At 39.2% G+C, this 17,443-nt stretch overlaps 2 protein-coding genes across 7 annotated transcripts in view; both read left to right on the top strand.

Annotated features, from left to right (window-relative positions):
- LOC105262860 (nucleolysin TIAR) overlaps positions 1–5,752 on the top strand; it is a 268,436-nt gene extending 262,684 nt beyond the window's left edge. For 4 of the 6 annotated variants that reach the window (XM_011298744.1, XM_011298699.1, XM_011298735.1 and 1 more), the window contains 3 exons: positions 1,505–1,746; positions 1,983–2,163; positions 4,393–5,752. In XM_011298744.1, the coding sequence (XP_011297046.1) occupies positions 1,505–1,746; positions 1,983–2,163; positions 4,393–4,434 (465 nt within the window). In that variant the 3' untranslated portion in view covers positions 4,435–5,752. Of the gene's footprint in view, positions 1–1,504; positions 1,747–1,982; positions 2,164–2,926; positions 3,418–4,370 lie in introns of those variants that run through there. The other 2 variants (XM_011298708.1, XM_011298716.1) reach the window with 2 other exon arrangements.
- A 10,231-nt stretch (positions 5,753–15,983) lies between these two features.
- On the top strand, positions 15,984–17,371 carry CRIF (growth arrest and DNA damage-inducible proteins-interacting protein CRIF). Its single transcript, XM_011298836.1, has 3 exons — positions 15,984–16,528; positions 16,661–16,852; positions 16,958–17,371. The coding sequence occupies exons 1-3, from the start codon at positions 16,245–16,247 to the stop codon at positions 17,322–17,324; spliced, it is 843 nt and encodes a 280-aa protein (XP_011297138.1). The 5' UTR covers positions 15,984–16,244; the 3' UTR covers positions 17,325–17,371.
- Positions 17,372–17,443: the final 72 nt, after the last annotated feature.

The following is a 17,443-nucleotide window of genomic DNA, read 5'->3' on the forward strand; positions in this document are numbered from 1 at the left end:
TTGTGATATTGAAAAATGAAATATTTCATTATTCCTCTTTTAAAATTATCCAAATCATAAAATAGATAAAATACTTGAATTTCAATTGTAATTCCGGTAAGAGTGATAAAATAAATAAAATCTGAAAATTTCAGTGAAAAAAAAATGAAAATCATTCACATATTCTTTGGTCTCAGGATAGAGTAAAAAATCTTCAAAAAAATATGTGAATTTAACATAAAATGATTTTGTGCAATGATTTTCGCGGTATGAGGTAATTTTTTCCGTCAGTCAGTGTTACTCTTCGCAATGGCTCCCTTACGTCCCCATTCGATAAAATTGTTATTGGCGTACGTCTCAGGTATGCGTGGAAGTAATTTGGATGGGTGAGTTAGATGATGGGCTATGGGAAAAGGGCGTACAAGTTGCTCTCTCGCGGGAAGATTCACCAGGAAGTTTCCAAGAGACCGAGAGAGAGAGAATTTTCACTGGAGGCAGTGGAAATTCTCCTCCTCCCATTTGCAATCCCCGATTCCACAGTGGAGAGCACATTCTAGTCGTCTCACTCTGGCTTACATGGCGGATCGAGTGGGTCCCTTAGCAATTAGCGCCGTTAAGACGAGTGGATATGTCCGATCTGGGAATAGTGAGAGCCATCCTCGTCACCAACTATTTCCGCCTATCCGTCTAAAGCACTGTGACTCTCACTTTGCCCTCTGTGACGTTCTACTAATTGACCTGTACTCCCCGCGGACTAGTGGTCGTCACTGGGGTTGTACTATCAACAACCCCCACGAAATTGATTCTGAACGGGATTAATAACTCTTTGTTCTATGTTAAATCAAGAATTTTCCATAATATCAAGAATTCTGACAAACAAAACATGAATTTTCCGTTTTCCCTTGAATTTTTATGACTTTTCATTCATCACTTCGAAAAAAATAAACGATGCACTGACAATTGTCTACTGTCAATTCTATCAAAATTCTTTAAAGCTTCTAACAAGTAGAAGCCTGAGAGAAATCGGGAGAGTCTATCATTCAACTCCAGAAAATGATAATCCAAATTCCCCTCCGATCGTGGTTATAGATGACAATATTATTAATTGACTTAATAATTTTCTTTCTCGAAGCTATAATATACCTGTCGTCGTTTGAATTTTACTGACATATTTATGGCAATTGCCACTCATTCTTTACAACTGTGTTAAAAGTACTCGGGATTTTTCGACTTAACGATTCCTTAAAAACTGACTGTTTCACGAGTATCATTTCACCCAGACGGAAAGCTAAAAATTTCAGATATGCACTTCAATAAATTACACCAAGTGGAGGTTTTTTTGCCGAGTAGAATCGATCCAACAGTTTCTCAAACTGTTCTTTCTTGTCAGAAGGTATTCAGCAGTAAATTACTAATGAAACCGAGGGACAATACACCGACGATTACAGCATTTCGTTGGAATAATTGGCGACTCACCAGTTTTGTACCTCTTGACAAATGTTTCTTCTTCTTTTTTTTTATTCAGCCACTGTCTTCAGCAGCCTATCCTTATTACGCTGCTGCAGCGGCGCAACTGGCCGCAGCCGCAGCTGGTGGTGTGGGTAGTGTTGGTGGTGTTGGTGGTGCTGGACAACTTTCCTACTGGTATCCTCCACAATCTTATCCCACCACTGCTGCAACGCAAATGCAAGCTGGTGGATTTCTACAGGGAATGCAGGGCTACACGTACGGACAATTCGCCGGTTACCAACAGGCACAGTACATGGGGTAATTTTTTACCAATAACTAATCAATTAATTAAATATACTTCTCCTCCATAAATATTTCACTTTTATAAATTGCCATCGAAAACTGGACTAGGGAACTATTTTATTTCTGACCCCTTTTTACTCTTGACTTCTTGACTAGTGGAAGTCAATCAATATTTTAAATCAATAGCTTTCTTCGTACACACCCTCTTGACATTGTGTTTAACGTATGGATTGTAATGGATCAATCAACAGAATGGGTATGGGTGTTCATGCGGCGGGTACAGCAGCAGGCTGGGGCCAGGGTTTACCTGGTGGACCTCAGTTACCACCTCACCATGCAACGACAGTCACGGCGCCTCCCGGTGTACAAACTGCCCCACCACCCCCACCACCACCAGCGCAAATGATGGCCTATCCTATGCAACAATTCCAGGTAATATCATAATCCACCATTCCATTTTCATCATTGTGCTTAATTCGCTTGGCTGAATGCATAGATTGCTCTGGTCTCAGCGTCATCATTTTATCGCACGATAAAAACGATGCGGCCAAACCAACCGCTTACCCGAAGTACTCATCATCCCTTATACTTATGAATGAATCAAAAAATCAAGTCACCTTCGAGATAGAGTAATGTACTGAACAATTGAATGAGAATAATCGTTTTAAGCACACGCTCGCTCCGAACGTTGAGAGAAAAAACGCAAACCAATGTCACTGGAAAATTACATCCAGATGAATTATTAGTCCTGGACGAAGATACCTAAAGACGTGAAGAACCCATTGAATAAAATTCCCGTGCCACTCTCTACTCAAGAAATTGGCTTCCTTTATGGCTCTCTCACTCCTTATTACCCAGGAATTATTCCGCCATCGTGGACCCAATTCATGTTCCCTTGACAATGAGTTTGCACTTCTCTCTGTACATCTAATTCTGATTAACTCCATTGAATGTAAAGGTAGTTTTGCTTGAATGTGTCCCTGCACGCACCAACAAAAGCATGCAATAATCATCTCAAGTACTGACTGCCAGTCGAATTGTTATGCACGGTATTGCCGAGTGTTATGGAAAAGCAGTTGAGATTGTCGACGAGGAGCTTCGACTTTACCAGGAAACCTCACGGTCCAGGGAGATTGGGGAAGGGATGGGAATTGGGCGAATTGCTATTTCTATATGGTGTATTTGGGGTTCACAGACACGCTGATTGCTGCCACTGCCAGTGCACGAGAACTGCCTTGTCGTTACTATCGAATGTGTCGATGCTGTAGTGCATACCCCCTTCGTCCTCCTCATACCTCACCGATTCCCCTCCTCCTGTCTTCACTCTGTGCCAGTAGTTCCCTGTATAACAGCACCGTATATTCGCCGACGTTGGCTCATTCTCCAAGCACGTCTCGGCCACTAAGAAGGTCGGAAAATGCAATCGATCTAAAGACGAATTGAATTTACTGTGTGGCTGGTGTGACTCGAGATTGATCGAACGTTTCTGGCGAATACCGTGGCAAAATGCTTAAAATGTGTAAAATATTGGGTAGATGGATATCCACGGAAAATAAAATTATTCTTCAATTGGGAATGTTGGTGGAGAAGTGTCACGACGGGATTAAGAGTTGCAAATGGTGATGTTGAAAGGGCTCGGATGTTTCCGTTTTTAAAAGTACGACCTCATTTGCTTCGGTGGTTTTAGGAGTGTTGTTCAGTCACCAACTCAATTTTATGATGAACAATCCTCTAAATTTCCGCTTTCCTGGAGAATTAGAGTAGAAATACATTGATTTTTATCGAGACAATAGGTATTTCTGTAATCAAGTGGTAAATAAAGTTAAATCGAAGTAGGCCATTTTGTTTAATATTATCGATCTCTAAGTATGGGCATAAAGTGATAATTTAAAAACATGAGACTATTTTATTTTACCACTTCAATATTCATTCATGCTGAGCTGTTCATGGCCGCTCAAGTTTTTTCAACGAATGAGAAATTTGATTCATCAACGGTATTAACAGTCCTTTCAATTATAAAAATGGCTAATGAAGTAACGAAAAATTCAATTTTGAAAGAAATTCACTTAATCTTCAGATTTTTCAATGAAAACCGAGTATGAAATTTTTATTTATGATCCCTGGACTTTTATTTTTATTTCCGCTCGGCACTCTGTGATTTCCAACGCTAACAAAATCAAATATTTACGGCTCCTCACGCTTATATTTCTATTTCCAGATTCTCTTAAAATATAGTCCCATAAATTGAAACTCAGATAACCCCGAATCATTTGAAACCGGCGAATTTCCAATATTAATAGAAATATATTGAAAATGTTTTTTACCATTGAGCTTTTTTCCAATCTGAACAAATATAAGCAGTATCCTCAATCAGCGGTCAATCCGAAAAGCTCTATTTCCTCATTATAAAAAATATTCAACTTGCAATCTCGTCAGGACAAGATTCTCCCGTCAGTGAATGATATTTCCAGTGTCCTATGTGTTTCTGAGCATCCACCGTAGATTGATTAAAAAGGGACATGTGCAAGTGAGGACGTATGACCAGCCTCGAAAAAAAAGCCAATTGAAAATGATATACTAATCCTTGAAAAATTCGGACACAAGACTTAACCATTCGTTTGTGTGTTCAAATGGTAAAGTGTGTTCTTGGTTGCGGTCCAGCTAGCGGATGAGGACTGGCTGACGCCTAGCCTCCTAGTGTGATGGTAAGCAAGCACCCCTCACCAACAGGAACAAACGTTAACGCCACAACCGTCGCCACCAACGATACCCTAACTAGTATCACGCGGATTGGTACAAGCAAGTATGTGACACCACGAGCCACCAGAGAACGCGACCGAGGAGGAGGTGGAGATGGCGGAGGAGGAGGAACGCCAGGTGGAAGGTCCTGTGGAGATACCTACAATTATCGATCAACCAGACACCCGAGATAAAATGGAATGATAGAATTAATCATAAGAGTTGCAATAAAACATGAGAAAATCCAATGGTCGGACGCGAAAACAAAAAAATAACCAACCTCCTCCCTATCCTTGCGTTCTCGAATTCCACCGACGTAATCAACCACATGAAAAGACATTTTTTTATTATTCATCAAGCCGGTTTGTGCAGCGTTTGGGTTTTAGCGTCGTGTACGATAACGAACAAATGATATGTATGTTGAACAAGATACTCCTGCGTAAATGTATATCGCTTTAACGTGATACATGCCATTCTCCGCATCTTCATTCGTTTCCTCTGACAAACCGCGCCACAGATACCGCTGTTTTTTTCATTATTTTCTTTTGTACCATGCATAAATTTCAATCTCCACCGGAGTTATCCGTGAATCGAGAATATTATTGTCGATTCCAGCGCTATTCATCGGGTTTGTAATTGATCCTAGCAGAAATTCACAGAAATGTCACTCTATGCGGAAAGAATATGTCCATCAATGCAGAGAGAAAAACCCACCGTTTTCCGGGATTTGCTCTTTGGGAAATTTTTCTCTCTGTTGATTTGTCAAAAATGTAGTGTTTTTTGCAATGCTTTCTACTTTCACCTCGAGTCCATTCAATCCAGTTGAAGTAACTCTACGAGAATAATTATATTGAAAAGTGAAAAGCCATTCATCATCGCAACATTTTATTAAAAATTATTTTAAAATTAATTAAAACCATGTGCCCCGCGTAGCACATCACCTTTTTCAAATTTAGGATGACATTTTTGTGTCTTTGAATATTTTTTTTTGAGTGTCGCGGAGCTATTCAGAAGACAAAAAGGGTCCATTGCCGGCTCGTTAGGAGAACGCCTAGTGCCATGTCTGATTTTCACCCCTAATGAAATATAATTAAAATTTATCACACTACCGTAACGATTCTCACGATTCGTCTCTCCCGACGGGTTCCCTCGTTTTTCCGCAATTTTCTCGTCCTTAGAAAATATTCCGAGCGAAAGCGGAGCGCCGGCGATTCTGTGCGAGAGAATCCGTTATTTTTTTATAGCTAGTTTGTACATCGATGGGGCCCACTACAAAAAAAAAGAACATAATGAAACAGTGCATTAATTATACCAGAAGCCAATCTTCTCGACAATGAGGGGAATGCAGACTCGTCAGTAACTCCAATCGCTCCGATCTGTCTCCTATCCTCTCCGGATTGATTATATACATTGATCAACAGGAAGAAATTTATCTGTTGAGTCCCACTAAGTACTTGTGATCATGCGTATGCGCACAATTTGACGGAATTATTGGAATCGGGGGCTGTTACTTAAAAAAAAATTCCGGTGCAACTCACAAATTCGCGCTGAGATTATTAAGAAACTAATTGAGAAAACGAACAAAAAAAAACACTCCAACTTAGATAGGTAGGTATATAATACACATATTAATATAATGTCAAGATACATATTACATCGGTGCATACGAGTCCATTCGTAATCCATTCGCGGAATGAAAAAAAATTTTAAACTGTGTTTGCGCGCGTGCAATTGAATAGTTGCCCGGTCGTGATTTTAGCACACGTCGCTTAATTAAAGACAAGAAAAAAATATTTTAACCGTTATTTTTTGGTTGTTTGGGGGAGACTGTTTAAAAGTGAGAAAATTTATAAAGAGAAATGTTGAAGGATACATCGAATTAATAACATACAGCACTTTTGCACGAAATTCTATTGACAATTGGGTTAATCAATTGATGGGGTGAATTTTCGTTTGAACCCCAGTGTCTCGGTAGCTTTGATGTGTTTCCTATCATCTGTCCCCAATGTACTTTACCGGTACTTTGCGTGATTAACGATTGAGGTAGAACTAAAAGCGAAATCGTCGATGTAGTGGCTGGAAGGGGCGGTAGGGCGGTAGGGCGGTAGGGTGGTTGGGCGGTTGGGTGGCGTGTTGTGGGCGGCGAGGGGATGAAACACACAGGGGGAAGAGAGTGGTCGTTGTCGATTTATCGTAATCGAAATACACTCTGCGATGATTGCTTCCCGAGTCACCGGTGTGCTCGATACCCATGTCGATTGCGTGTGACGCGTGAGTAGGAAATGAGGGAACTAACCCATTCGACAGCCATGCCCGGCTCATCGACATCGGTGAAATACAGTTAGTGAATTGTGGCCACCGACACACCAATACTCCCAGTACACTCTGATTTCCTCATTGGCAAACTAGTTATATTGTAACATTCAATTAAATTGTATTTGATTTGTAAAGGCTCCGGGGAATGTGTGTGAATGGAGAAAAAAGTTGGGTGAACGCGTGAAAAAAAATTCAACGTCGACGTGGCTCCACGCTTTCGGCACGCATTTAATGTTCCCTGATTTTTTTCCACCAATTTCGAGGGTTTCCGCTGATAATTGTAGTTCGATTTTTCTTCTCCTTGTGTTCAATTCGGGATTCGGTTGTTGTTAACGGGGGAAAAAGTTCCTCGAGGTTGGGAAAACATTAATTAATGTTGGAAGCAAGGATTTTTAATGTCGAGGGTTTTTTTTTGGAGAGTTTTGTTGAGACTGAGGGGAATTTTCACGGAAAATCCTTTCGACAAATGCCGGGAAATTTAGTGGACAAGGGAATGTGGATGGAAAGAAAAAAGCGGTGATTCCTGCGAACTTTATCGAGCGTTTTTGGTGCTATTAGCCTCAATTTTTACTTCTGTCTACATCACGTTCTCTACTTCGTTCGATTCATGATATTTGACCGCTGGTTTCTAGTTTTTTTTTTCCATGGTCGTGTGGATTATTCCCTTTACGGGAGATTCCGGTTGATCGTGACATAATTTCCACCCGAAACCACCACTTTTTATCAGAGTCACATTTCACCCCACGACTATGACCGCAGGGTAAAAAAATACAAGAATATTTCTGGCGTGGAAAAAATTCCCGTGGTATTCAGTCAAAAAGTAGACTCGATGATACAGTATCGAAAATATCCGGGTGCTGATCAATAAAAATCCCCTACCGAGTTATTATCCCGAGGACTTATTATGACGTGATTGAAATTAATTTTTTTAATTAAAAAAACGTCATGCAAACCAACTTTCCGATTTTCAAGAATTCCCGAATTTTTTTTTGACTTTTGACTAGCCAAACAGAAAACGGATTCAAGTCGATTTTCAATGTTGGCTGATCTATGGTATATTTGAACTCATCTAACCCTTTCGCGCCCGATTCGAGAGAATGACTGAAATTGAAGGATTCAAGAAGAATGAAAAACAAATAAAATCAACGAATATCGCGACCCTCCGAAGAGTGGAAAGACCATAAAAAAATGGAAAAAACACATCTGTGGAATTCATCAAACGCGCATACCGAAACCAAGTAGCCTTACTAAGGTCATGACACGTGCGACGAATAGCGAAAAAAAACCATTGAAAAAAAAATAAACAAAAACTAGATGACTAAGCCCAGAAGAAAACCTGAAGAATTAATAAATTGACGTGTGGCTCAGTCGATGGATGTGCACAATTGCCGGTGTATAACTATTGCGAGCGTGTCTTACGCTAAGTAAACATACGTTGTAGACTAGTGCTAGGGTATGACGTGGTTCAACGTTAAGTGTGCGTCAACAAACCAAAAAACCTTAAAAAATCCCAAAAGAAAAAAAAATTCCCAAATAAAAAAAAAAATTGATAACGCAAACGAAGTTCGTCCGTGCGCACCGGACGAGCACTATACAACTTGTAAATACTTAGTTAGGAGAAAAAAAAAATATTATAGGAAAAATTTTCTAAAAAAGAATCAATGAAAAAAAAAAACAGAAATAACGTTTCAGAGTTGCGAGTCGCGAGTGCCAGGGGAAAATGCGAGAGAGAATTTAGCCGCCCGGTTGTATGTCAATGGGCACCTGTCTGGAGCCACCAGAAATAAGTATTTTCTATTTGCCACCGACTGGTGTGGGTAAAGGGGAAGGAGATTATACGAAGAATTCGAGAATCAGGCTATCGCAATAATCGAGAGAACGTAGTCGAAATTATTGTGCTTGCTTTGCGCCACTCTCTCGTTTTCACTCGTTCCCATCGCCAAGTGCTCTCACCCCTCCCAACCACTTACCCCACCCCCGCCACCCCCCTTTTTGCAGCCCACCACCCACCCAACGAATCCCCAAACATCCCCACTGTTCCACTTGGAATTTTGCACGCTTTTAAGAAATAGGAAATCGATTCCCCAGCGCTACGAATTACTGGGACTCGTGGCACTCTCGACTCGCCTCTCAGACTTTCGAGGAAGGTAGCCCCCCCGGACGTCTACCTTCCTCCCATCAATTTCTTTTTGTTCTCAAACCAACAATTGCGGGGACGTTTTAGCCCCGAACGATAGAATGAAAATCATATAAGAAAGTTGATAGAAAAGCCATGGAAAAAAAAACCCTAAAAGTTCGGACAAAATATACATATATACATAATATAAATAAATCAATGAATATATGAAAATAGTTATATATACGAGACAAACAAAAAAAATTATATATATATATATATAAATAAAGAGAATGTAGGACTAGTGCCAGTGTGGAGTGAAAGTACAAAAGTGATTGTTTTGTATGGTAAAAGAACGATTTCACTTTACACTCGAACTTGCCTTCCTATGCATATGTATAATGTAACTAAGGGATGTAGTTGTTAGTTGGTTAAGTGATAGTTAAATACACAAGGCCGTGTGTGTAGTTAGTGTGCGGAAGACGACATGACACGTTAATTAACCCATAACCACCGTGGATGAAGGAGTATATTCAATAAGGCCATAAATAATAAGTAAATAATTATTGAACTTTAGGATGTCGACGAATTTTGCTAAGTTGGTGACAGCCAAAAGCTCGACAAAGGCGTAAATTGAGTGAAATGAAGGTGAGTGGGCTTACTGCAATATAGATTTACACTGTGTGATTGTGTATAACAGACAAATCCAGTTGAATATCAAAGCAAACTCAAAGCAACGGAATAAAGAGACACCTAGGCAGAATAACATTAAACCATTAAGAGCCAATTATATCTTAAGTGGACACCAATAGCCCGAAAATTGAAGACATACAGAACACTCAAAGACATGCACACGCGCGGTACAGTACGCATGCCCGTAGATTATTCATTGTTAACGACAAACAAAAAAGACAAACAGAATGTGAAAAATAGAAACGAATGGTGGCAAGTGAGGGGAAAAAAATTAAAGAGATACCCATAGCGGTAGCCTGTAGCATAGCATAGTCAATCGGTCACTAGGTTAAACCAGTAGAACAACTTATATGAATTTAATAAAGAACAAAAGTGGAAAAAAATAGCTGAGTAAAACTATAATAATGGAAATGAAATATAGCAATGTGAAGTATATCCGCGCGAAAAAAAAAACAGCACCCAGCACCTTATTCACCGTCATGTAATGAGCAAGTATTGTGGCGCGTATTACGCGTAAACGTATAGAATTACGCGAGAGGCCGTCAACAGTCTCTGGTCCCTCACCGCACCATAAAATCCATAGGGTACGTCTACACCCCTCACAGTTTACCCCCCCCCCCCTTCCCCATCACCCCGACATCTGCCACCACCTATCCCATTTTCTGTATTGACTTTGATTCCGGCCCACGTGATTCCTATACGACCCGGTATAACGTGTCCATTGGCGTGACTCTCGTTGTCGGAAGATTTTTACCCGAAGAGTCGATCGTGTCGACCCTCCGACGAGCTGGCACTCTTGTGTCGCCGGAGTGCACCCTCCCCCCCTCAACCTCTTCTTTTTTATTTTTCCATTTCTTTTTTTCGAACCATTCGACCCCCGACACCGGCGTCCTCATCGAACCCTTATCGAATCACGACATTCGCGAGTTACGACAAAATCCAATTCCTCTCATTTTTATTCTATTTCACTCTCTCCTTCGTCGACGCCACCCCATCATCACCCGCCCCCTCAATTCCCCTTCATTCTCCTTCATTCCCCCTTTCGTATCCCTTTAACCCTCACGTTTCACCCCTCGTTCCACCCCTCGTCAACCTCGTCACTCGAGCCTCCGTCGATATTCCTTCGATCTATCATTTGCCGGTGATACTCACCCGCGGTACCTAATAAAAATATCTAGATCTATCTTATCTAGTCGGCTGTTGAGATAGTTCATGTATACAGCCAATACTCTCTTCGCTTACCTTGGTTCCGTTTTTTTTTTCTCGTCCTCCTCTTTATTCATCATCCTCCCTTCTTTATTACGGCCCTCTGTTCAATGGGATACACCAATCTTGCCTCTTATCTGTGGATAATAGTCGGAATCGATTCATGAGGATTATTAGTTATGGAGTAGAGCGGGGGCTTCTATACACTCTCGAGTAATTTGTCACAGTGTTTCATGAGGAAAACTGCACAAAAAAATCTCCATCGGACCGATTTTTTCATTAGATTTTGGAAAATAAAAACGATGGGAATGGGCCGATCTTCTGTACCGCATGCAAATTTTTCTTGCATTCATGTTAGATTTTCTCATAAATCCCGAGACGTTGAACTAGAAAATTTTTCTTAAGAATTCCTCTGCGTATTTTGTTTTCCGCTCGAGGAACTCCAATTTTTCAATCTAAACGACAATGAAACTAGGAAAAATTGAGGCAACTAGTTTCCGGATTTCAATTCCCGGAACAAGTTTTAAAATTCATATCGAATCGACATGAAATTCGTAAAATTGACAATTGTGATGCATTTGAGGGTAAAACTTGAACTAGAAAAAAAGTGTTCAGCAGTGCCCCGAAAGTAGCGAGTAAAAAATGAAATAATAAAATGATTCTGTCGAGTTGGAATTGGATTTACATAATTTAGTTTGTAATTACCTCGGGAAGCGAGTTGATGTTGACGAGATCCCTGGCCTAACCGGATCACCATTTAACACCCTCTCTCGTTTCACATCTTTCCTGCTTAACCCTCGAGTAGTCCATGAGTGACTAGTCGGACTATAACATACTGCGATTTTAGGGGACCAGAGGAAATTCGCGTTTTCCGAGAGAGAGAGATGGCCGACTAGACTCACAGGAGATTCCCCGAGGAACGGGATTGTGCAATTATCGAACTCGCGGGGAAAAAAATTATCATAAAAATTACGTGAAAATTACGTGCGTTAAGAGGCGTTCGATGGAAATTGCATCTCGACTCAGTAAAGTTTATGGAATTGAAGAGAAATATTTCTATTTTGCCGCATAACTTTTCTTGAATTTACGTAAAAATTATGACCATCAATTTCATCTCTCGAATGGACCTGTTGTCACGTAATCTGTTACTTTTTTTCGCCGCAGAAAATTAATTACGACTCATCCCCCGGGGAAACTCTTGTCAATCAAAAAATACAGTAGACTATTTTCTTAAATTTGGAATATTGGTGTCAGAATTGAGGTTATTTGTTATTGGTAATTGGTTAATCATTGTTACCGTTTGAAAATCGGATGAAGATAAAATTCACGATCGAATTGATACTAATACTATATAAAAAATAAAAAATTACATACCATGAAGAATCTACGATCCGCAATTCAATTATTTTGGATAGAACAATGAAATGATAACTAAATGAAACAAATTAGGCACCATATTCTCAAAGAAAAAAATACCTCTAGCATTATAAACAATTATCCTCAATTCTCCAAATAATCCCCCGCCTCCCAGAGCCGTCTACAAGAACAAACAAGAGTCCAACGCCTCGAATCCGGAAATAAACAACAAATCACCAGTTAAAACGCGTATTACCTAAAACCGCCACAAACACAATTAATAAATAAGCGACACAGAGCACCGCAGAGAAATATCTAGAGTTAGTGCAAGAAGAATTTCCAAAACGGTGGAGATAATGAATAAAAGACAGCAGAGAAAAAAAAAATCAATTCGTTAAAATAACTAAAATAACTACAAATAAAATATATAAATGAATGTAGACGCCGTAAGTTATAATAAAGACAAAACAAAAATACTGTAATCTGTTCCGTATAAATATATAAATACTGGAGATCGAGGGAATTTGAAAGACGAAACGAATAAGTGAAATGGATAATTGGAACAAGAATATTTATGTATTTATATTGGCGTATAAATATATGCATCGTACGGGTGAGATAGCAAGGTGCAAACGGGATTAATATGCATATTATATATGCACATAATCCCGTACCATATTTAAGTGTATCGTTAAACGACGAAATAACAAAAAATCTGTGGAAAATTGAAAAAAAAAAAACAATTATTCCCATCGTACCTCGCACCCTCGGTATTACAATGAAAAATCAATTAATTAACTTTTCTCAATTGCATACGACAGAATACCATTTTGAGGTATCAATTATGAATGATAACAGTTGAAAATTAATTAATTGTTTCACCATGCTATTGAAACAATCAAAAACCTCGATCTATTAGTAGCGCTGGTACGATGCGGCGTAACAATGTTTTGGTTTTGTTTTATTCTGTTGGAGTGAATATAGTAAATTGATGAACATAGTAGACGAGTTTTTAAAAGAAAATAATTGAAAAAAAAAACCGATCGACGTCGTCACGCGTTTTCACAACATCGTGACGAAGAGAACTGTGGTAATTAGATATTATGATGATCTCGAATGATCGAGCCAGCAATTAGGTATTAAGTGAATGAAAAAATAAATAAATAAAGATAAACAATGTACTTGGCTAGCCTGCCAAAGATGCCCCTCCCCCCTACCCCCCAAAACTCCCCAGTAGATTATAGAGAAAACAATTATACAGCAAATGAGACCGGGCAACGCTAAGATTATTCCAAGTATCGTCGCGTCCGAATTTTTGTAGAGATTGTTTGGTTCCTCTTTTTTAAAGCATTCTCTTTCGTTTTGTTATGAAAAAATAAATAAATAAAAAAAACAAGAGATCCGCGCACGGGGGTTCCAGGAGCCCCGGCGTGGTACGGCATATCACTGAAGACATAAGCCAAAGAGATAAAAATTAAAAAAAAAAAAAAAATGAGTTGGGTGCCTTTATCAGCGAGATTAACTCTCCCTGTCAGATAAACAATTTTGTAGGCACTCGAGGCTTAAATGATTAAAAAAAAATGAATGCAATGAAGCATTTGGTCGATTGAAGCTGAGGCAAGGGAGAAATTTAATAAAAAATATTTAAATAAATTGACCCGCGGGGTTCCATGGTAGCCTCAGTACGTATATATCTAGGCATTAAGTAAATAAATATGAAAGATCAAAAGCATCGCGCGAGGGATAGATCGAGATAAATCAAACAATGCATCTAATTTGATACATAATCGCCACATTGCATACGTGAAGGCACATGCCCAGCCACGCCACGCATATTACGCTCATGAAGTAAGAAAAAAAATTATATATATTATATATAAAGAGGGAAAATATAAATATAGGTGAATACGACGTACACAAGCAATACCCGCATCGCAATAGGCATAAGAATGCGGGGAACGTGCGTGAACAAAATGAAGCGGCAAATAAAGGCATGAAAAAAAGACAAAACATGTATGATATTATATATACATAATATAGAATATAAAAATATTATAAATAATGATGGATATAAATAAAGAAAACATATAATATACAAAATTAAAGAAAAATATAAATATGGAGGAAGTATGTAAACGAGATATACAGGATAAAAAAAAAACACATGTAGGGTTAAGAATATAAGATATTATAATGTATGGTTGGTTTATAATGTAAAATATATTATAGAAAATGTATTCATTCATTCTTTACTCAATCCTTTTTCCAATCTACTCGAATTTTTCCCAATTTTACTTTTACTGGCTTCACTGCATTTCTTCGAAGACGGATATTAAATGTTTCTTTATCGTATATAAAAGTTGGGAAAATTGAGAGAAGTTATTTTTTAATACAGAAGATCTTCTCGTAATTGTAGGAACTCTTTTTCTAATATCGAGATTTTTTTTCTATGGTCGAAGAACTTTTTCTTTTTTTGAGGCTGAAAATCACGACCTAATCGTTTTTACGGTAGAAATTGTCTCAGTTCCGATTTGTTGGAGAAATTACTCGAGTTTCAAGTTGTTTCAGAAAAGAAGTATCCTCGAATTGGGTTTATATTCCGGTATAATAAAAATTTTTCAGAAGTACGCAGAGAACACATTTTTCACTCCGAGGACAAATCCCTTAATTCGAAGAACTTTCGATCTTAACATTTTTTTCTCATGAAATAAGTGAATGAGCTTCATAAAAATGTCCTTACCACTTCTGAAATAGATCTTCGAAGTAGAAAATAGTGATCGCCTGTTATCCGTCGAATTTTCCCGAAAACATCAATTTTATTCTCCCCGTACTCATGATTGAGAGAAGTCAAATGTGCGATTCACTCCATTCCAATAACTCTCATTAAACAATCTGTTATTTTTTCATTGGAGTGTAACCAGCAGTGAGAAATCATAGTGCACGAGTACTGAGAAAGGCGGACAAAAAAAACTGGTGAAAAAATATTTGACCATGTCAAATATCAACATTGATCGACATGGAGAAACGCAGTGGTACTATGTTTGACTTGGTTTCATAGTGCTACATATACATGAGGGGTAGGTTGGCATAATTAGGGATGATAGGAGTGCCGACGAGACCGGTTATTTTGTCGAGAACTGACGTATACCACGACATGACAGTCCAGGGGAAGTCCGTGCCCCATCATATTATGCCACGGCGCGTGTGTGCGTCATTGCGTGTTAGCTTTTACCTAGCCAACATTGTATATGGATATGTATTGCACGACACTGGAGAATACCCAGGTTGTTATATACTGTATAAAGCGTAAACTACAATTAGCTGTAATCCCTGTGACAAGGCCATCTCGCCCCTGCCGTTGCGTATATTAGTCCATCAGTCTAACGGTAATTGAGCAAGTTGTGTGTCACTTTTTTTTACCACCGTGTATATCCTCGTTCCAACCAAATTACCAAGTCACGCTGTACAAAAAGTTTATGAAAAAAGGGTAATTAATTATAATCGGGAATAATTGTTAGTTATGGCGATGGGAAATTTATGGCCGGGGAGATACGCGCTGTTGATGATATTTTAAAACAACGGATCGAGTGCTGTATTTATGGTTTGATATTTAGGGATCGATTTCCGATCGCTGAACCAGGGGGCTTTTCTACTTGCCGTAACTACTAATCATCAGACGACTGTAAAAAAAAATATAGTCATATGGAAACATGGTAATGTAGGTTCCACTCACGAGTATTCAGTATTACCGATGAAGACATTAATTGAATGCTCAGGGTAAATTACCTGAGGACGGTAACTACATATCACTACGGATTCCTAACCTCGTAAATAATCTACTTCACCATCGTCGGTTGCTTCATTTGCGGAATTTTTGCTCCGTTTTGTGGTTTTGTACAGTGGAACTTCTGAAAAATTGTGATGGATGGGAATTGACCCTGCTGATGAGCACTAGGATGTTGTTGTCAGTTGTGAATAATTTTGGTGGAGACTTTATTTTTTAAAGAGTGACAGCAATTCAGGGAGCAAATCAGTTTTGAGGTTATCCGGCTGGGATTTTTTGGATTGAATTTGTTATAATAATAAGATGATTCCGAAGAGTCTGATGATTCGATGTTCAGCGTTGAATGCTGGGGTCCACAGGTTGTGCACCAGGAGGTGTTACTCAACGGAGGTTCCATCGAAAACTGGGGAATTCGATATAGCCACCGCTGAGGAAACCCCTCGGTACGTTGAGATTATCACCGATGAGGATCGGAAGGAAATCATGAAAAAGCGACTCAAATCTCGACTTAATGAGTCCCATCGTAGAATGCTCCAGGGGGTTAGGCCCTACGATGAAGACATCGCATGGTTCCACGAAACTATTCGGTACAGTTATCGATAACATTATAATATCATATTACCACATCATACCACAAGTTAATTTGCTTGCTTAGTGGAAATTGAGAGATCAATTTTAGTGAGAAATATTGAAAAAGTAATGACAAACACTTGGATTAGGTATAAGAAGAGGATGCTGGGGAGATATGGAATGGTAGCAATGCGCGAGCAAATTGGAGCGGTCTGGCCCACGCAGGAGGAGATTGAGGATAAAATCCTGTGGGAGAAAACAGCTTATCCCAAGAGTATACAAGAGCGATGGCAGGACATTGAGAAAGAAAAGGCAGAAAAGGAGGAGAGAATTAGGCTCAGGTAAAGTTTGGATCCACAGGTATCGCACTACAATGGAAGAGTCGATAATGCCTCAAATTAACAACTTTTATTCGACTTCTAACTAGCAATCTCGTCAATTTACAGGGAAGAGGAAATTACCGAAAAAATAGCAATGGTCGGCAAATGGGAAAAAGACCTTAAAGCAAGACTCGCCAAAAAAGAGGCAGCCATACTAGACGCTAAAGAGCGCAAAGCACGTCTGATCGAAGAAGTGAGGAGGCAATTTGGTTTTGAAATAGATCCACGTGACGAGAGATTCAAACAACTGCTGGAGCAGAAGGAAAAGGAGGATAAGAAACGCAAGAAAGAGGCCAGGAAAAAGGAGAGAGCTACCAAATTCCTTAGTGCCATCCTGGAAAAAACACCAGGCATTTTCAGCGGGGGTTCATCATCAGCTGAGACCAACGAGTCGAAAAAACCGGTGGAAAAAAATCCGGATAAAGAAACGTAGATATTTCTGTACCGATGAGAGCATAAATTTGAATTTTCTAAAATAAATACAATTGTTCTTTTCATTTATTGCCAGTGACGACAAATCGTTCTTCTCTTTGTATTGAAAGCATGAAAGCA

The sequence above is a fragment of the Fopius arisanus genome, unplaced genomic scaffold, assembly GCF_000806365.1.
Source record: "Fopius arisanus strain USDA-PBARC FA_bdor unplaced genomic scaffold, ASM80636v1 scaffold00001, whole genome shotgun sequence".
In the NCBI taxonomy this organism is placed as follows: domain Eukaryota; kingdom Metazoa; phylum Arthropoda; class Insecta; order Hymenoptera; family Braconidae; genus Fopius; species Fopius arisanus.

Coding starts and splice junctions, on each gene's coding strand:
- CRIF (XM_011298836.1), top strand. CDS start 16,245: ATGATTCCGAAGAGTCTGATGATTCGATGTTCAGCGTTGAATGCTGGG. Junction 16,529..16,660: donor TGGTTCCACGAAACTATTCG/GTACAGTTATCG, acceptor CACTTGGATTAG/GTATAAGAAGAGGATGCTGG. Junction 16,853..16,957: donor GAGGAGAGAATTAGGCTCAG/GTAAAGTTTGGA, acceptor GTCAATTTACAG/GGAAGAGGAAATTACCGAAA.